Raw genomic sequence first — 19,309 nt, 5'->3', positions numbered from 1 at the left:
GAGCCAGTTCTAGTCTATGCACCCCCCCGCCCCCGCCAAGCTCTGCACTCTTCTTTTTGTTGTAGTGCTGCTGAGGCCTGTCTCACCTCCCATTGAAAAGCAACTTCCATTCCCATTGTGGCTCAGTGGTAACAAACCCAATTAATATCCATGAGGATGTGGGTTCAATCCCTGACCTCGCTCAGCGGGTTAAGAATTTGGTGTTGCCATGAGCTGTGGTGTAGGTCACAGATGAGGCTCTGATCTGCTGTTGCTGTGGCTCTGGTGTAGGCTGGCAGCTGCAGCTCCAATTCAACCCCTAGCCTGGGAATCTCCATATGCCACATGGACAGCTCTAAAAAGACAAAAAAAAAAAAAAGGAAAAGAAAGAAAAGCAACTCAGGAAATTGGATCCCAGTCCACATTCCTCCTCTGGGATGGAAAAACAGAACTGAATAGGAAGAAAGGAAGCCCAAAGAAAGAGGTGCCCTTCCGGCTGAGGTTTGTCAGCATCACCCACTAACGTGGGGAATAAGGCAGCTCCCCAAGCAAGCCTCAGGCTGGTAAGAGGCTATAATCAAGAAACCTGATCCAGAGTTCCTGTCGTGGCACAGCAGAAACGAATCCAACTAGGAACCATGAGATTACGGGTTCCATCCCTGACCTCACTAGTGGGTTAAGGATCTGGCATTGCTGTGAGCTGGTGTAGGTTGCAGATGCAGCTCGGATCTGGCATTGCTATGGCTGTGGCGTAGGCCAGCAGCTGTACCTTTGATTCCTTTGACCCCTAGCCTGGGAACCTCCATATGCCATGAGTGTGGCTCTAAAAAAAAGAAACCTGATCCATCTTTGTCCTGCTCAGAAGCCCATCTGGGCTAGCCAGGACAATTCTGCTTGTGTACTAGGGTCTTCAGATGATCCATAGCCATTGGTAAAGGAGGAAAAGAGAACAAAACAGAAAAGTATAGAATTTGCTTGATGCCGTGTCTGCATAATTCCTTTCCTGTGCAATGTGCAAATCTTTCTTTGCATTATGTGAAAAAAGCCAGTAAAAAAAAAAAAATCATCAGAAATGTTTATCACCAGCCTAGCCCCACCGCCCATGCATTGCTCCCAAGAAAGCTAATTAAGCCCCGTTGCTATTAGTGTTATATGTTTCCAAAGGCTTGTTGTGACAAGAAAAAATAATAATGAAGACATGGTTTCTCCAAATTATAAGTGTCCAAGTCAAAACATGTTGTTTTCCTTGCCCCTCTGCCTTCCCCCAAACAGGCCTCCAGGCTGGCTCTGCTGATCTCATTCATTCATGCACACACACTCATCCTCCTTCAGCCAGCGTGTACCCAACTCCCACCCAGTGCCAGGCCCAGTGAAGACCATGGGGCCTTTCTTCAAGGAGTTCAGTTTGCAGAAGGAGAGAAACAAGCACACAAACAGTTTCCCATGAGCTATAGAAAATGCTACCTTGGGGAGTTCCTGTTGTGGCTCAGCAGGTTACAAACCTGACTAGTATCCATGAGGATGTGGGTTTGATCCCTGGCCTTGCTCAGTGAGTTAAGGATCCAGCACTGCCGTGAGCTGCATTGTGGGTCAAAGATGTGGCTGGGATCCTGCGTTGCTGTGGCTGAGATATAGTATGGCAGCTGCAGCTCCAATTCAACCCCCGGCCTGGGAACTTCCATATGCTGCAGGTATGGCCATTAAAAAAAAAAATGCTGCTCTTCAACATAGTTTTGGAAGTCCTAGCCACAGCAATTAGACAAACAAAAGAAATAAAACGCATCCATATAGGAAGAGAAGAGATAAAACTGTCACTGTATGCAGATGACATGATACTATACCTAGAAAACCCTAAGGACTCAACCCAAAAACTACTTGAACTGATCAACAAATTCAGCAAAAAGTAGCGGGATATAAGATTAACATTCAGGAGTTCCCACTGTGGCGCAGTGGTTAACGAATCCGACTAGGAACCATGAGGTTGTGGGTTCGGTCCCTGCCCTTGCTCAGTGGGTTAACGATCCGGCGTTGCCGTGAGCTGTGGTGTAGGTTGCAGATGCGGCTCGGATCCCGCGTTGCTGTGGCTCTGGCGTAGGCCGGTGGCTACAGCTCCAATTCCACCCCTAGCCTGGGAACCTCCATATGCCGCGGGAGCGGCCCAAGAAATAGCAACAACAAAAGACAAAAAAAAAAAAAAAAAAAAGATTAACATTCAGAAATCAGTAGCATTTCTGTATACTAACAATGAAATATTAGAAAAGGAATACAAAAATACAATACCTTTTAAAATTGCACCCTAAAAATCAAATACACAGGAATACACCTGACCAAGGAGGTAAAGGACTTATATGCCGAGAACTAGAAAACATTAATCAAGGAAATTAAAGAAGATGTAAAGAAATGGAAAGATATTCCATGTTCCTGGATTGGGAAAATCAATATTGTAAAAATAGCCATACTACCCAAAGCAATCTACAGATTCAATGCAATCCCTATCAAATTACCCATGACATTTTTCACAGAACTAGAAAAAACAATCCAAACATTTATATGGAACCACAAAAGACCCAGAATCGCCAAAGCAATCCTGAGAAACAAAAACCAAGCAGGAGGCATCACTCTCCCAGACTTCAAGAAATACTACAAAGCCACAGTCATCAAAACAGTATGGTACTGGTATCAAAACAGACAGACAGACCAATGGAACAGAATAGAGAACCTGGAAATAAACCCTGACACCTATGGTCAATTAATCTTTGACAAGGAAGGCAAAAACATAAAATGGGAAAAAGAAAGTCTATTCAGCAAGCATTGCTGGGAAACCTGGACAGCTGCATGCAAAGCAATGAGACTAGAACACACCCTCACACCATGCACAAAAATAAACTCAAAATGGCTGAAAGACTTAAATATACGACAGGACACCATCAAACTCCTAGAAGAAAACATAGGCAAAACACTCTCTGATGTTAATATCATGAATATTTTCTCAGGTCAGTCTCCCAAAGCAATAGAAATTAGAGCAAAAATAAACCCATGGGATCTCATCAAACTGAAAAGCTTTTGCACAGCAAAGGAAACCCAAAAGAAAACAAAAAAACAACTTACAGAATGGGAGAAAATAGTTTCAAATGATGCAACCAACAAGGGCTTAATCTCTAGAATATATAAGCAACTTATACAACCCAACAGCAAAAAAGCCAATCAATCAATGGAAAAATGGGCAAAAGACTTGAATAGACATTTCTCCAAAGAAGATATACAGCTGGCCAGCAAACACATGAAAAAATGCTCAGCATCGTTGATTGTAAGAGAAATGCAAATCAAAACTACCATGGGATACCACCTCACACCAGTCAGAATGGCCATCATTAATAAATCCACAAATAACAAGTGCTGGAGGGGCTGTGGAGAAAAGGGAACCCTCCTGCACTGTTGGTGGGAATGTAAACTGGTACAGCCACTATGGAGAACAGTTTGGACATACCTTAGAAATCTATACATAGAACTTCCATATGACCCTGCAATCCCACTCTTGGGCATCTATCCAGACAAAACTCTACTTAAAAGAGACACACGCACCCACATGTTCATTGCAGCACTATTCACAATAGCCAGGACATGGAAACAACCCAAATGTCCATCGACAGATGATTGGATTCGGAAGATGTGGTATATATACACGATGGAATACTACTCAGCCATAAAAAAGAACGACATAATGCCATTTGCAGCAGCATGGATGGAACTAGAGAATCTCATACTGAGTGAAATGAGCCAGAAAGACAAAGACAAATACCATATGATATCACTTATAACTGAAATCTAATATCCAGCACAAATGAACATCTCCTCAGAAAAGAAAATCATGGACTTGGAGAAAAGACTTGTGGCTGCCTGATGGGAGGGGGAGGGAGTGGGAGGGATCGGGAGCTTGGGCTTATCAGACACAACTTAGAATAGATTTACAAGGAGATCCTGCTGAATAGCATTGAGAACTTTGTCTAGATACTCATGTTGCCACAGAACAAAGGGTGGGGAAAAAATGTAATTGTAATGTATACATGTAAGGATAACCTGACCCCCTTGCTGTACAGTGGGAAAATAAAAAAAAAATGCTACCTCAATCCCTGTTGCAATCCTTCCCACCAGAATCCCAGTTTCCGTGGAGTTCCCTCCAACTACCTCTGTTCCATGGATGGGGAGGTGGGGGTGTGTGGCAGGAATGGGGAACAGGCTCAGGTGGAAATTCATGTCTGAATGCCCTCTCCTAACCAGCCCACATGTCCTACTCCAGGCAACAGAGCTTCAAACATGACTCGGACAGTTCATGGGAAAGGGCAGCTAGTTCAGCCCCTCCATCAAACTCAGCCCTACATGTCTTCAAGAAAGTCTTTTAATGGGGACCCTACCTCGGGAGTTCCCATTGTGGCTCAGTGGTTAATGAATCTGACTAGCATCCATGAGGATGTAGGTTCAATCCCTGGCCTTGCTCAATGGGTTAAGGATCCAGCATTCCTGTGAGCTGTGGTATAGGTTGAAGACATGGCTCAGATCCTGCATTGCTATGGCTGTGGCATAGGCCAGCAGCTACAGATCCAATCTGACCCAAAGCCTGGGAACCTCCATATGCTGGCGGTGCAGCCCTAAAAAGTGAAAAATAAAAATAAAAATAAATTTTAAAAAATAAAAGGAAACCTATCTCTGGACCCCTCTATGACTCTACTATTTTGCGAATACATGCCCATTACTGAGAATTACCCTTTACAACCAGGGATTTTAGGCCATGGGACATAACCACTCTGTCTACTGAGCTTCATCTTTGTCCTGGTCAGAATAGATTATGAGAGAGCAAACCCAGGAAGCTTCCAGGAGCCACTGGAAGAGCTCCTCCCTTCCAGGAAAGATGGACAGAATAAAACAGGTCTGTGAAACAAAACCCTATAGCAAGTAGAAAGGTCCATGGTCCACAGTCCCTTAGACCTCTATGAGGACGGATGATTTCAATTCAGTTAAATTCAACTTGGTTAAATTTAAGTTAAATTTGGCACTGTTGAGTCCTAGGACATAGACAGCATCATGCTAGGCCCTAAGGATGCAGCAGAAATCAACACTGTTGACTCTCTTCTACCCTCACTGACATTGTAATCTCCAAGTCTGGCCTTTGTCTCCCATTCTGCTCAAAGCAGGCCCTAAATCTGGAGGGCTTGACTGCTGGCCCTCCATGCAGAACCACTTGTCATCAACCGCTGTCATCACCTGCAGCTCTGTGTGTGGCCAAAGCATCACCAGGCCAGCCTGTGAGGGCTGAAGTCACATTCAGGTTTCCCCAGGTTCTGGGCTGGGTAGCAGTGGGTATCAGTTGGACAGCAAATCTGGGTTACCACTGCTAGTTGTGTATTAATAACTCCTCTGGCTGGCAGGCATGGTCTGGGCATCAGATGGTTTTTCTGACCATGAGCTGACAGAGTAGACTGAGGAATTCTAGCAAGGCCAAACAAAGGACATCCTCCGTTTGCCACCAGATAGCAGAAAGGCCATGTGTTTCTCTGGAGCCCTCCCTCCCCAAATCTTTGCTCATTCAAACCAAGTCCTCCCCCAACCCCAAATCTGCTCCAGGGATCTTCCTGGGACTCAGGATGGCTGTGTTCCTCTTCTAGCCCTGTCTGGCCCAAGGCTTCTCTGAGGAGACTAGAGGTCCAGGAGTAAGCTGATTGTGCTGCCTGAGACCGAGGGCAAGCCTTGGGAGGGAGGCATAGTGGCTGCTGTGTCAGAGCCGTTGGGGTCACAGCGGATGCCTCTTCAGCCTCTCATTTGCACTATAATCACTGTACTGGACACAGGAATGCAGAGCTGGCCTTCGCCCTAGACACATACACACCATGTGCTTCTCAAACAAGAGGAGGATTCCATTCCCTTCAGCATCCCCCAAGCCCAGCTCCTTTCCCAGCCCAATCAGGCAGATGTTTCCTGAGGGTGAGTTCATCCAGGACAAAGCTGGTCCTCTCCCCAGGGCACACCCAGAGACAAGCTGTTGCCACCTCCCAACAGGACCTCTCTACCCCTGCCATCATGGGCTGGAGCCAGCCCCTTTCTTCACCTTTCTCTCCCAAGACTTTTGTTACAGAAGTGCTGAGAGGAGTTCCCGTCGTGGCTCAGTGGCTAACAAATCCGACTAGGAACCATGGGGTTGCGGGTTCGATCCCTGGCCTTGCTCAGTGGGTTAAGGATCTGGCATTGCCATGACCTGTGGTGTAGGTTGCAGACGCGGCTCAGATCCCACGTTGCTGTGGCTCTGGCGTAGGCCGGTGGCTACAGCTCCGATTGGACCTCTAGCCTGGGAACCTCCATATGCTGTGGGAGCAGCTCTAGAAAAAGCAAAAAAAAAAAAAAAAAAAAAAGAAGAAGTGCTGAGAGAAGTGGGGAGTGATCCTTGAAAAAGGAGCTGGCCTGACCAGAGTTCCCAGCCTTTTTTGGCAAGTCTCAAATCCGTGCTTTGCCCACTATAGCCTGAGGCTGCAACACCATGAGAACACAAGACAACAGTATCCTCAGCTCTGGTTCTGAGAGTTCCAGCCAGCTGCTATCTGGATGTCCCCTGCTGTCCTAGTGTGTGCCCAGGGCTGTGGAGACAGCTTTGGGCAAGGTGTTTCTTGGGCTTCAGGACATCTTCACACTAAAAGTGTCATCTGCTAACCCATCCCTCTCTACTTCTAGCACCAAGTGTCTTCCCCCTAGGGACACAGCAGCTGGAACCCCTAGTTTCCATCCAGGACCCACCCAGATCCGCAGTGCTTTAGGGCATGTCCTCAGGAGCTCTCAGGCTGGAGGAAGAGGAGACTCAGGGAGCATCCTATAAACCAAGCCCTACTGTGGGCAGCTCCCCGACTCTGGCCTCAACAACAGAAAGCCTGGAGGCGTACTAAAGCTAAAGCAACAGCGCAAAAGAAAGATCCTTCCTTATTCGTTCCGCCTACAGACATCCGAATTCAATGTTTGCCTGTGAGGCCCCAGGAATGGAAGCCATCTGGAAGCCTGGGCCCCAGACTCCCCTCCCCCTTTCCCTGCTAGCTTCTTTCCGAAGAACTGCTGGGGGGAAAGAAAGCCTCCGAACCCCAGCAACACCTATCTTGATGCCCTCAGAGTCTGTGCAGGGTAGCTGAGCAAGGAAGGATCAGTCCAGTTAAACCGCCTGTCCTCAGCCTAACTCTGAGCAGCTCTGGGCAGCTGGCCCAACAGCTTTAGCTCTACCCACTGTTCCACTTGGCCCCGTCCTACTCCAGGCCTCGGTCCACTCCCAGGGCCAACTCAGCTCTGCTCTAGGCGGGGTTCCACCCTTCCATGGCGAGCCTCTCCTACCTCCCAGACTCTCTCCAAACCTGCTGAGTTACTTAATCCTGCCTACGTTAGGACTTGCGTGTTGCTGTCAGGCTTACCCAGGCCTCTGGCGCCACCTCCTGGAAGCCTGCAGGCACTGACCCCTCTTTGGCTCAGAGCGCCAGGCAATTGGCCTTCTGCAGGGCTCAAGTGGGGCGCATCTGAACCACTGCCAAGCCAAGGTTGATTGCTGCCCCAATACTGCCCAGAAACTACACAAGGGCACCTTATGGCCATATGGAGCCCTCCACAGGGACACAAACAGACCAACTTCACTCCAGCTGAGACACTAGGGTCTCCTCCACTAAAGCTGAGGACAATGGGGCTAGTGAGGGCTCCAGAGGCTGTCCTCAGGTGCAGGAGCACCCCAGCCCCAGAAGATGGGAACCTTCACTTTGAATCTCTTGCCCTATCTTCTCTGGGTCTGCCCGGGTCCCATTATGGGAAATGGTAGCCCCATCTCCCACTGAGGGCTTCAAATAATTCTTTACTAATCTACAATATGCACAAAATTTTACAGCACCCTCAAAAAACCTATAGTGATGGGGTCACTCTTTAGAATTGAACCTGCCACTCACTGGCCATAGTACCTGGAACCTTGCCCCCTCTGGACTTCAGTCACCTTGCCTCAAGATGGTGATCAAGAAGGGTAAGCAAAGCAGGAAGCTTTAACTTAAAAGCATAAGCTGATTTGTATTTTTCAGATATAGTAATAAAACTCACCCTCAAAAGACTGATGTCTGGGTGGGGACTTCCATGCTCCAGAGGAGCTAGGGAAGGGCCTGTTCTAGGAGGTTTTCTGCCTATTGGGAACAAGTAGAGGCAAGTAAGTCATGTGGAGCCTCCAGTTCCCACCAAAGTGATGATAATTCTACAGGATGAGGCTAGCCAGGAGCTCCTAGACACCCCAATATTCCCTGGCCATCGTCCTGGCCCAAGGATCTTGGCCCAAGGCAATGCCTTTATACCAGGAGAGACAGAGGAATCCTCTAGCCTCCTTGGCTTCTCTTGTCCCTTTTACAGGCAGATGTGTTGGGGGTGACTTGTTATCCTGATTCCATCCCGTAGTCCCTAGGGTTCCTCAGAATCCCTTGGAGACCAGTGCTGTCCCCACTTCACAGATGGGGAAGCCAGGCCAAAAGGTTCATGGGAATTTGTTCTGGGTCAGAAGCACAGGCGAATGCATATTTCTGTGGGTCTGACAGCTCCCTCTCCCCTTCTCCACTGTGTCCCATTGTTTCTGCCCCTTTCCTACACTGCCCTCTCTAGCTTGAAAAATCTGAGTAGACATTCCCTATCTGCCTCCTACAAGGAGAGGTCACAGAGACCTGGCAGGAGTGCTGCAGGTCAGGGGTCTGCCAGGCCAAATGTCAGATATTCCCAAAGAAGAGTAGGGCAGGGCAGAGGCCAGAGGCCCTTGTGGCTTCTTCCTATTCTACTGACCATATATTCTCTGCTGAAACCAGAAATCCCTTTACTAGAGTACAGGACAGTGAATCCACTCATAACCCATGGCTTCAGATTAGGTATTAAACAACTTCTTGAGGCCAAGAAAGCAAAGGGCAGGGTCATATCCCAGGCTCCTGCTGCTAGGTCTAGGGGGTGAGGTATGAGGTATGTGTCCCTTAACTCTGTACTGAGGACAGCTTTTCCTGGTATTTATCAGTATTGTATGCCACAAGTAATTGTTTGACCTTCAACTCCCCACTCTGGGATTCAGTTTTATCTGCAGTACAGGACCAATCTCTCAGCTCTGGGTCTTAAATTGTGGGCAGAGCAGCAGCCTGGGGGCTATAGGTAGAGATGGTGAGGACTCTGTGGGGGTGGGAGTGAGGCCCGTTAGAGGCATCAGTTGTTCTGTGACCAATGGCCCCAATCCTGCCTCTGAAAACACAGCTGCTGCATCCCCTGCCTCCGGCACCCTGGGTAGTGTCCCAGGACAACCTGCCCCTTCCTGGGCACTAAGTCATGCTAAGCCTACCCAGCTGGTCTTTCTGTCCCAGGCAGGGTACTTAGGGGCAGGCCCCCAGAATCTATAGGCCCAAAGAAGGCAGAATAGCCTGGCCAGAAACCATTCTCCCCTTCTCCCCACTCCAAGGCAAGGGCCAAACCTGCCTTTAGACTGCTTGGGAGAGGGCCAGCCTTAACCCAAGGTCATGTGCAGGGGGCCCAGACTGAAGGACCCCTGTCTGGGAACTGCAGGAGTCAACCCACTCTGGAGCAGACAACCTTCAGCAAGACCTCTCCCACCATCCTCCCCTCCCACCCAGTCTCACTGGATTTTCTGCCCATCCCTCTCCCCCATCATAGACGAGGAAACTGAAGCTCAAGGAGATCTGTCTCAGCTGGCTCAGGCAGAAGACGTGCTAAGGAGAGCTCATTGTTTGACAGAGCTTCTGCTGCACACATACATTCCTCCCAGAAGCACAGAAATGGTGAGGCTGTGAAGACTATCTGGTCAGCTGCTCAAAGGCCACCTGAGTGAGCCTAGCTGGGTCCCCTTTCCCTCTGTCCCATGGACTCTAGTCCCACCCTATACTCATGTCGTGTAGGAGCCAGGGTAATAGATGCTTGGAGGCAATGGCATTGTAATAAAGACACTGCTTTTATTTAGTTCGATATGTTTCTATACAGAACGCAGAAAACACATCTTAAAATCATATAGAAGGAAATAAAAACACGTCAGTGGTTGGTGAACACTTGAATGTGAGATTGGCTCTCTGTCTCACAGAGTCCAATGACCATTGCCAGCTGGGCGATCAGGGGAGGAGGCTGCCTGCAAGGGCATTGTTGCTGTTATTCTGTTCACTGCCCCATCGCCTCCTGTTGCTATGGTAACAGGCCATTCTGGGCCAGCCACTTCTCTGCGTGGCAGTGCCCAATGCTGGGGTTGCTAAGGGCAACGGAGCTATTTGGAAGGCCTTTCAAAGCCCTCACCTGGAACACTGGGAATTGTTTATCTTTTGAGGAGGTCATCAAACACAATCTGACCAGGTCAGACCCTGCTTGTGCTCCTGACTCTGGGGCATTAGGGAAACTCTGGCTTGGATCAGGACTTGGAGGCACAAGCCCCCCCGAGCCCTCCTGTACAGGCTCCCCACACCAGGGCACTGCTCCCCCTACTGGAGATCCAGGCAGGAGAGAGGCCCTGTGGGAGAGGAGCAAGGGGGAACCCCCTCCAAAGAAGGGCAGGGTAGAGACCTCTCCACTCTGACCGTCCCTCTCCTCCTGAGGCAGCACACTCAAATCTTCTGCAAAACAGTCAATATGGCTTAGAAGTGGCTGCTTGGCGTGCAAAGGGAGCCTGGGTCCACCCACCCACCTACAGATTATGGAAGGGATACATTATTGCAAAAGGCATTCCTCCCTAAAAGGTACCCAAAATAACTATTCAGACATCAAGAAAAGTCATGCTCAAAATGGTTTCTTCCAAAGGAGGAGAATCAAAGCAGAGTGGGTGCCCCTGAGTCATGGGACAGAGATGCAGATGGATGGACGGATGTTCTGCTAAAAAAGGCAAAAGAAGCCCCAGTGTAATTCCGAAGTTTAAACCATTAGGAAAGAAGTGGGGGTGGGGGGTGGAATCGCAAAGAGCAAAGCCGTCAGTTCCATGGAATCAACACTAAGAGCTTGTACAAACTGCTGTAAGCATCACCATTTTTAATCTTTTTTTTTAATAAAACAATTTGAGGCTGTATAAAAACTTTAGTAAAAAATTAGCTTTGAGAGCCCACAGATTTTTACTATGAACTATATTGCTGGCATTCCTCCCTAGCCACCAGACCTTTCCCAGCCATTCAGGCCTGGGACTAGAGCGCCAGAGAAGAGGTGTGGGGTGGTCAGGGTGGGGCTGTGGACTATTGGGACAAAGTGGCCAAGGTCAAGTGAGGAAAGAGCATCACATGACATAAAAATATTGCATCTTCACCAAAATGTCCCCCACTGAGTGTTTCAAAAATCATGATATTCCATTTAGGATGGGGTGGGGGGGACCACACAGAAGGGTAAAAGAAAACAGGTTGATGTGGTCGAGTCCTTCGACCTCCCCAGGCACCCCCATGAGCAGCTGGCCCACCCTGGAGCACCTAGGTTGGAGGCTACGGCCACCACTGCCTCTTGGAGTCCCTTTTCCATGGAAATGAAGACCCCTTGGTGGTGGGCCGTGCATGCATGGGGTGGGGGTGTGGATGTCCATGGCCTGAGAGGCCCCTCTAGCTTTCAGCCCCTGGCAACAGTGGGACAGCAAGCCCAGCACCAGGGCCCTGGCCCCTGAGCCAGGGCCAGGAGGCCTCCAGTCAGGCTCTGGGGTATCAGAGCAACCAAGTTTACGTAGTGTGAAAAAATAGGATTCCTTTGATAAAAAATACTGTCCCCTTGGTCTTCTCTAAGTTTGAAACACCCTGGGAGCTTATTTTTAGCAAAGCAATTTCCCATACCCACCCAAAAATTATACATACAAGTTTAGGTAAACAGCAGATTAAATGTAAAAACTTAATCTTAACTTCTGAAAGTCCTTTGAATTTAATCTTTAGCTACTGTTTTCCATGTTACATCCTGCAGCTAGACACACGTGAATAGAAAAAACAGTACAGTTAGTGTTAAAGGCAAAACGCAGAGAGCCGGGAGGCCACCCAGCACTGCCTGCAAGTTCATTCACGGTTCCTCGCTCCCTCCATCTACCTCTACTCCAAATGGTGCTTTCAGAGCCAGCCATCAAAAACGCAGCGAAGAATTTTCTATGAACAAACAAAAAGCTGTTAGGCAAAAAATAAAAGTAAAAATGTCCCCAAAGTCTCTCCAGTTGCTTTGGGGTTTAGGAGGACCAGAGAGGGCGGGCTTGTCCAGGCCCTGTGTGTGTCAGTGTGTGCTAGATCAGGTGTCGGCTCCTGGTAGGCAATGGTCTGCAGGCCACCGGTCTCCACAGACAACACCATGTTGTCTCCAGGGCCCTGCCCTACCCCTGCCTCCACCCAGGCGCTTGTGGGTTAAGGGGGGACGTAGGGAGGGGGCGACCGGTATGGGGTCATGTTCTTAGGACGGGAGCCCTTGCCCTCCATGGGGGCTGTGAAGGGAGGCGGGGGCTGGTAGGGAGGTGCATTGGGATCCTCATCCCGCAGAGGTGTGTACTCTCCCACGGTGTCCTGGTTCAGAGGAGTGGTCTCGGGCACGCTCTGGTTGGGGTACTCAGGAGGGGGGAGGGGAGCTTTTTCCTCCTGCAGGATAAGTGGCATGCTGGAGGAGGGTGGGGGCTTGGAGTCATCCAGCTCATCTGCAAAGATGATCGGCACCCCCTTCTTGATGAAGGTGGCCTGGTCCTCAAGGGTGAGCTTGCCCTTCCGCTTCTTACGATAGCAGATCATGGCAATGATACCAGCAATGAGCAGGATGGCTGCAACCACCACGGCTGGGATGACAGTGTGCAGGTAGACATCATCCTCGCTGCTCTTCTCAGGGTCCCTATCTGGCACCTCTGTGGGTGGTGCCTCTGAGGGCACCCTCTTGGGTGGCGCCACGGGGACAAACTGTAGATGCCGACAGCTGCCAGAGCCTGTCACAGCAATGCTCATGGCCTTGAAGTCAGGCTCCAAGGCATTGGAGAAGGCAGCCCGAGGTTTGCCATCATCCTCAGCAATCCTCCGGCTCAGCCCTGTGATCTGCTCCTTGGGGCAGGGCTCCAGGGGCAGGGTGTTGTTGGTCCATTCCACCACAATGGAGCCCCGGGTGATGTTCTGCAGAGTGATGGTGCTGCAGTTGCGGTCCCCAAAGGCGAAGGCCAGCTTCTTCACCAGAGCAATCTTCTTGTGGATGTCATTCACTACTGGTGCTGGGTCACCCACAAACTTGGCTGTGAATCGTGCAGGAGCTCTGTCCCCTTGAGGGCGCCTGTGGACATGGATCTCGAAGGCATCCACAGCTGACAGGCCCCCCTTGTCTGTGGCATGCATAAAATACTCGTGCTTGCCCACGTGGCTGCTGTCGGGGAGGCCATACATGAGCTGGCTATTGCTGTTGAACTGTACCCAAGACTTCTCACCTACCAACTGCTGCTCCCGAAGCTTCAAGGTCAGCTTCAGCTTATCAGTGGTGGTGTCCTCATTGTCATAGAAAGTGTCTGACGGGATCTTCACCTCAAAGTAGGTGCCAACCCAGGCATCTACCCTGTCAATGTGGTTCTTAAGCTCTGGGCGCTGGTTGGGCTCTCCACGGGGCAGCCCACTGGTAGTGGTGCGGATGCGAGTAGGCGGGGAGGCGGTTTCCAATCTGGTGATGGGTGCTTTGGTGGTGACCCGAGGCACCGGTCGGGGTGTCCGCGGCTTCTTGGTCGGCCTTCGAGTTGTGGTGGTTGAAGAGTCAGTAGAAGGTGTGGCTGGTTTGGGTGTGGATACTCGTGGCTTCTTGGTGGTAGGTGTAGGAGGGGTAGCAACCGCCGTGGGCTCCAAGTAGCCAGGAATGGTCATTGTTGGGCGGATATGGCCAGGGACTGTGGTGCCTGCTTCTGACACCCGAGTGGGCTGAATGGGGCCGAGAGTTGGGGTCTGAAAAATGGCACCTCGAGTCCGAATGGTGACTGTGGGCTTCCCAGGAACAGGATCCCTAACTGGGGGAGCCATGGTCTCAGTTGGAGGAGCAATGGCTGGAGATGTGGGGGTGGGAACAATCCTGGAAGGTGGCTCCTGGATGGCTGTGGTTGGGGGCCCAATGGCAGTGACAGGTGTGGGTGTGGCATGGATCTGCCTCCGGATGCGTTTTGGGAGAGGGGGCTTCTTGTTGGCAATGTGCCAACCCACCACAGGGTAGCCAAGCTGGGCAGACATAGCACCCTCCCTGGCAGGGACCTCCACACCATGAATGTCAGGCACACTATTCTGGTTCAGGGAGCAGCCTAGCTTCCAGGAGAGCAGGGCCCCATTCTCTATCACTTTTTTCGCATTTCCCGGGCCAGCCATGAAGGCTGACATGTCAAAGAGTCTGTTGTTCACCACTGGCACTAACTTCATATTGTGAAGCTCCACTTCTGAGAAGCTCTGCATTCTCTGCAGAAGGTCGAGCCTTTGCTTTGGGATCATCTTGGTGAGGTCAGCATCCAGAATTACTGTCAGGACAGTCACAGGCTCATCAGCAGCACAGACAGATGACACCACCTCGCCCGGATCTGGTGACGCTGCTCGCACAGACTGTGGCTCACTGTGGTCTTCAGGGTAGACCTCGATAGAGAACACACTTGAAGCCTGGGGGACGTGGCTCCCGTTGGCTCCCAGCCGTGCAGCACTCACCGAAATGTAATGCACACCCTTATCAGTGTCAAGAGGGAGACCCTCCAGGGTGTGGCTCTGGGGGTCCCAGTGCAGCCAGGATGGTAAGGCTTCCTTCCCTGCTGCTGACACCTGTAAGAGATGTTAACGTGAATTAAGTGCTACTATCACTGCATAACCTGAAAAGATTCACAACAGTTAACCACTGGCCTAGCCTGAACTGTGTGACAGGCCTGGAGCACACTCCAGAATTCCTGTTGAAGGAACCAAGCCCTCTGTCCTGAAATTCATTTGCCTGTCATAAAAGACTGGGGGTGCCAGGGCTAGCATGGAAGGCAAATGATTCACTCAAGCACACAGTGGGGAGACAGCAGTGCTGGCACTCAAACACAAGCCTCACCCCAGAGAACTGATGCCATGGAGCTCAAGAATGTTACTGGCTTTTACACCAATGACAGGCCCTGCCACCCACTCATCCACTCTGCCTGCAGAATCAAGCTCAAGTGCCTCATCCCTCAGCACCCCCTTCCGACCTCGCCTCAGACTTCTCCCCTGCCCTCCGCAGACACCACAACTTTGCTTATTAAGTCACATGCCTGGCCTAGAGTGTCTTCCCTGCCCAGAAGTGGAAATACACACAGGTCTGGGTGCACAGACAATTCAATGCTCCCAAATGACTCATTTTATAACCACCCCGTTACATTCAAGTTTAGTGGGGCACTTTTGGTTAGCTGTATCTAATGTCTTAATTAATCCTGCTTTTCAAACCTCAAGAAAAACTGCAATGCCCAGAGTAGAGGAATGGAAACATTTATTCTAAGAAGACTGTTTATCAAAGGCATTACAAGAAGCTCCAGTATCTCTGAAAGAGAATTCTGTAGGCAACTAAGCCTGGGAAACTGACAGAGCTCACCTCTTCCCTCAGAAAGCCGATGCACAGAGGCAGGCCTTGGGAGCTCATCCCCTTTTCCACCCAATAGCACCCTGCAGACTTATTTCAGGGTGGAAGTCCTTTTCCACAGCGGCATGACTGGTAATATATAAAGCTTCTAAGGGAATGCAGCCATAAAAACTTCCACCATCAGCTGACAACAGGGAAACAAGACTTGTCTCTTGCTCAGGCCCCATCTATGACTACTCTCACTTTCAGGAAACACCCATTCCTGCGCCCAAAGCAAGAAAGGTGGGGACCCTAGTCTGCCTGAAGGCACTCTCAGCTCCACTGTCCTGTCCATCAAGTCCAGAGACACTGGTCAATAGAGGGCATGTCTTACTGCCAGCCCCAGCCCAGGAACTATCCTTTATGGTCACTGCTTATCAGCAGAGGGACAGGAATGGCCTTCTCTGTGGCAGGAAGGCCAGAGCTATGCCTACTGGGTTCCCCAGGGGCTCTGGTTCCTCTTGCCAAGAGCCAGGTGCCTGAGTGATTGAGGAGGAAACCCTGAACTTTTTACCTAATTTTCCCAGCCAGGATCCAGGTGTCCAGGTGGCATGCCATTCTATCAACTTTATCGGGGACCAGATATTTACTGCCCAAAAAAAACAGATTTCCTATCTGCAGCAAAAAGCCATAAGAAGACATGACATTATGAGGAGTTGTCCTTCAGTACTTGCTCTTTGAGCCGTTGAGTTCACTGAGGGTCTATGAACAGTGTTTCTTTTGTGACACCACATTCCATCAACTCTAGGGTGCACAACCATCTAATTAATGCACCACCAAGAATCCTCCATCCTGTCACTCACCATTCACTGCAAACACAGCTAACATCTGAAACGGTAAAATGACTATAAACATGGGTGCCTGTCTTTAAATCCATGAAAAATACTAAATATGTTCTCTTCTTCCTTTACAATCTTTTTTAGCTAAAAAAACACTTACTACAACTGCTTTGACTGAAAAACCTATGCTTTAAATTTTTTTCAGTTCAATTATATTAAATACAAAAACTTCCATATCCACATATAAACATATAAAGGAGTTCCCGTCGTGGCGCAGTAGTTAACGAATCCGACTAGGAACCATGAGGTCGCGGGTTCGGTCCCTGCCCTTGCTCAGTGGGTTAACGATCCGGCGTTGCCGTGAGCTGTGGTGTAGGTTGCAGACGCGGCTCAGATCCCGCGTTGCTGTGGCTCTGGTGTAGGCCGGTGGCTACAGCTCCGATTCAACCCCTAGCCTGGGAACCTCCATATGCCGAGGGAGCGGCCCAAACAACAACAATAACAACAACAACAAAAGACAAAAAAAAAAAAAAAAAAAAAAAAACATATAAAGCAAAGGCTGAATGCTCTTGTTTTGCAAAAAATGTGAGGCCAAGATGTAAGGCCAAATGGAGAAGTCAAGGGAAACATGAGATGTTTTATAGATGTGGGGTAGAAACTACAGTCCTGAGAGGCAGAGCAGGTGAGTCAGTATGTGGACCCAGGTCTCCAGCCTCCCAAGGGTATTTCTCTTAATCCCACTCCATCCCAATGACTACACCTGGAAGAGTGCAGGCAGACAAAGGAGAACAGGAGGGTCTAGTATGGAGCTCTGACTAAGTCAACCAAGCAGACGCCACCTAGAAAAGACTAAACAGGACCAAGAGAGACTAAGAGACGCTCCAGAGGTGGGTGCCAAGTGGCTAGCTAGGCCCATGGGATATGCCTGAATTGCCAGCCAGTTAGGCCTGTGTGTACCCAGCCCTGTGTGTTCTATCAGGAGAGATGAGTAAGCAGCCCCAGTGCTTTTTCAAGTCTGTTCCAGCTACGTAAGAGCACTTTATAACAGAGAAAACAGACGAGGGCCCCCACCTCCTCTAGCTCCCCTGCCTGGCTCACTTCCTACTCTGCTGACCCCAACAGCCACAGTTCTGTTGTCAGACATTTCCTAAGGAATAAACCCAGGCCACTCTTGGCCAAGGCTCTCACACAGCCAGTTTTAGAAAATATACACTTATTTCAACTATGCCAAGTAACATTATATAACGTATTAATAATGTAACATAAATAACAAACATTAAAGAAAATGCTCAATCTCAAACTGGGAGATGGAAGAGCAGAACTGGTGGCTGTATTTTGGTTACTGAAACAAATTATTTCACTGGGGGTCCACCTACAGCTTTATAGACATTTGGGAGAAGCCATGACAAAAAAAGAGCCAAATCTTTCCAACCTATACCTGCCTTCCCCTCTGCAGATTCTGGCTCCTCGGGATCCTGGCGCACTGGCTACTGGTCAGGCATTCAACTTGGACCTGCAGCCCTGAAGCCAACAGTATCCAGTGTCTTGGGTTCTCACTAATCAGACTGAAAGAAGAGGTGCTAACCTGAACGTTCTAAAACCCATGCATCTCTTTCCCATCATGGCTCAGCGGAACTGAATCTGACTAGCATCCATGGGGATGCAGGTTCAATCCCTGGCCTTGCTCAGTGGGTTAAGGATCCAACTGTTGCCATGAGCTGTGGTGGAGGTCGCAGATGTGGCTTGGATCCCACATGGCTGTGGCTGTGGTGCAGACCAGCAGCTGTAGCTCCAATTCCACCACTAGCCTGGGAACCTCCATATGCTGCAGGTACAGCTCTAAAAAGACAAAAATAAAATTAAAAAATAAAATCCATGCATCTCCAAACATCCTGGTACTGGGTACGTCAGGCCCAGGCAGCACTTTGGTTGGCAATGATTCATTTTAAGAGAAGGGACACAGGAAGCAAAACAAATCTGAGTTCCACAAGAAACCTAGCCAAGTCACAACTAAGCTGGCATCTCTGCATTTTCAAGGCCATTTGGGGAAAGCCTCTGAGGTGGGAAGTCACAACATGCCTGAAGGTCTGACAGTGTCCCGGACTCCACTAGCAGCCCATCCCTCTCAAAGGCACTCAGTGAGAAAAATGCTCTGGGATGCAACATCTGCTCTGCTGTGACAAAGCAGGAGCCTCTCAAGCCCATGGGAACTCCAGACATCCTCCCCGGCTTTCAAAACTCCCAGGCTCTAGACTACTTTTCCTCTCAGGCTCTAAGGGTGAATGAAGTGGGATATAAAAGTTCCTTCTAAGAGACACAGTGCCATGACAAGCCACTACTCATCAACAGCCTACCCAAGGGAAGCTCCATCTCCAGGAGCTCTTCGTTAAATTCCAGCTCCAGGCAGTCTGAGGCTTGATCCAATCTCAGCCCATTTTCTCATATGTAAAAAGCGGGAAAAGATGCCAACCTTGTACGATCACAGGGCCAGGAACACTCTGGACTCTGTCAGTGCTCATTCCCCACCCGCCCCTGTGGGCTGAGAGGACACAGTACACATTGTTGAAGCTGCTGCAGAAATGGGCCCAGGGCATGCCAAGGCTCCACTCCCCAGTCATCCTTCCCAAATGGACTTGGACCCAACTTACACTGAGGCCTTGTTCATACCCGAAAGCAGAAACTCAGAGCATCAAAGGGAAGTGGAGAGGCCACAGGAAGAGGCAGCCAAGCAAGATCCTATATGGGAATAAGGCCAAGGCTGAGGACCCTGAGGGACTTTTACCTGTTAAGACCTGTTTGCCAAGAGTTGACCAAAATGTTGAAGTGCATAGGGAAGCAAGAACTTGCTGCAGGTGACAGCCCAAAGCCAGCCTCTAAATCTAAAACAGGTGTGCTTGATCCTGACATATTTTCACATGAAATTCTGACTATCCCTAGAATCCTTGGTTTACTCATATAGAAATTTCTGTCCTAGCTGTACT

General features: G+C 49.5%; 1 protein-coding gene across 43 annotated transcripts in view; it reads right to left on the bottom strand.

The window, feature by feature from the left end:
• Positions 1-9,940: 9,940 nt before the first annotated feature.
• DAG1 (dystroglycan 1) overlaps positions 9,941-19,309 on the bottom strand; it is a 63,272-nt gene continuing 53,903 nt past the window's right edge. For 27 of the 43 annotated variants that reach the window (XM_084986862.1, XM_084986865.1, XM_084986869.1 and 24 more), the window contains one exon: positions 9,943-14,741. In XM_084986862.1, coding sequence (XP_084842988.1) covers positions 12,342-14,741 — 2,400 coding nt within the window. In that variant the 3' untranslated portion in view covers positions 9,943-12,341. 43 annotated transcript variants of the gene reach the window in all.

This window comes from Sus scrofa, chromosome 13 (genome assembly GCF_054392235.1).
Source record: "Sus scrofa isolate SSC_HxYL_T2T_F1_AM1 chromosome 13, Sscrofa_HxYL_maternal_Yorkshire_Landrace_v2.0, whole genome shotgun sequence".
NCBI lineage: Eukaryota > Metazoa > Chordata > Mammalia > Artiodactyla > Suidae > Sus > Sus scrofa.
Note: the sequence above shows the minus strand (reverse complement) of the source record. Positions and strands in the feature narration are given on the sequence as shown.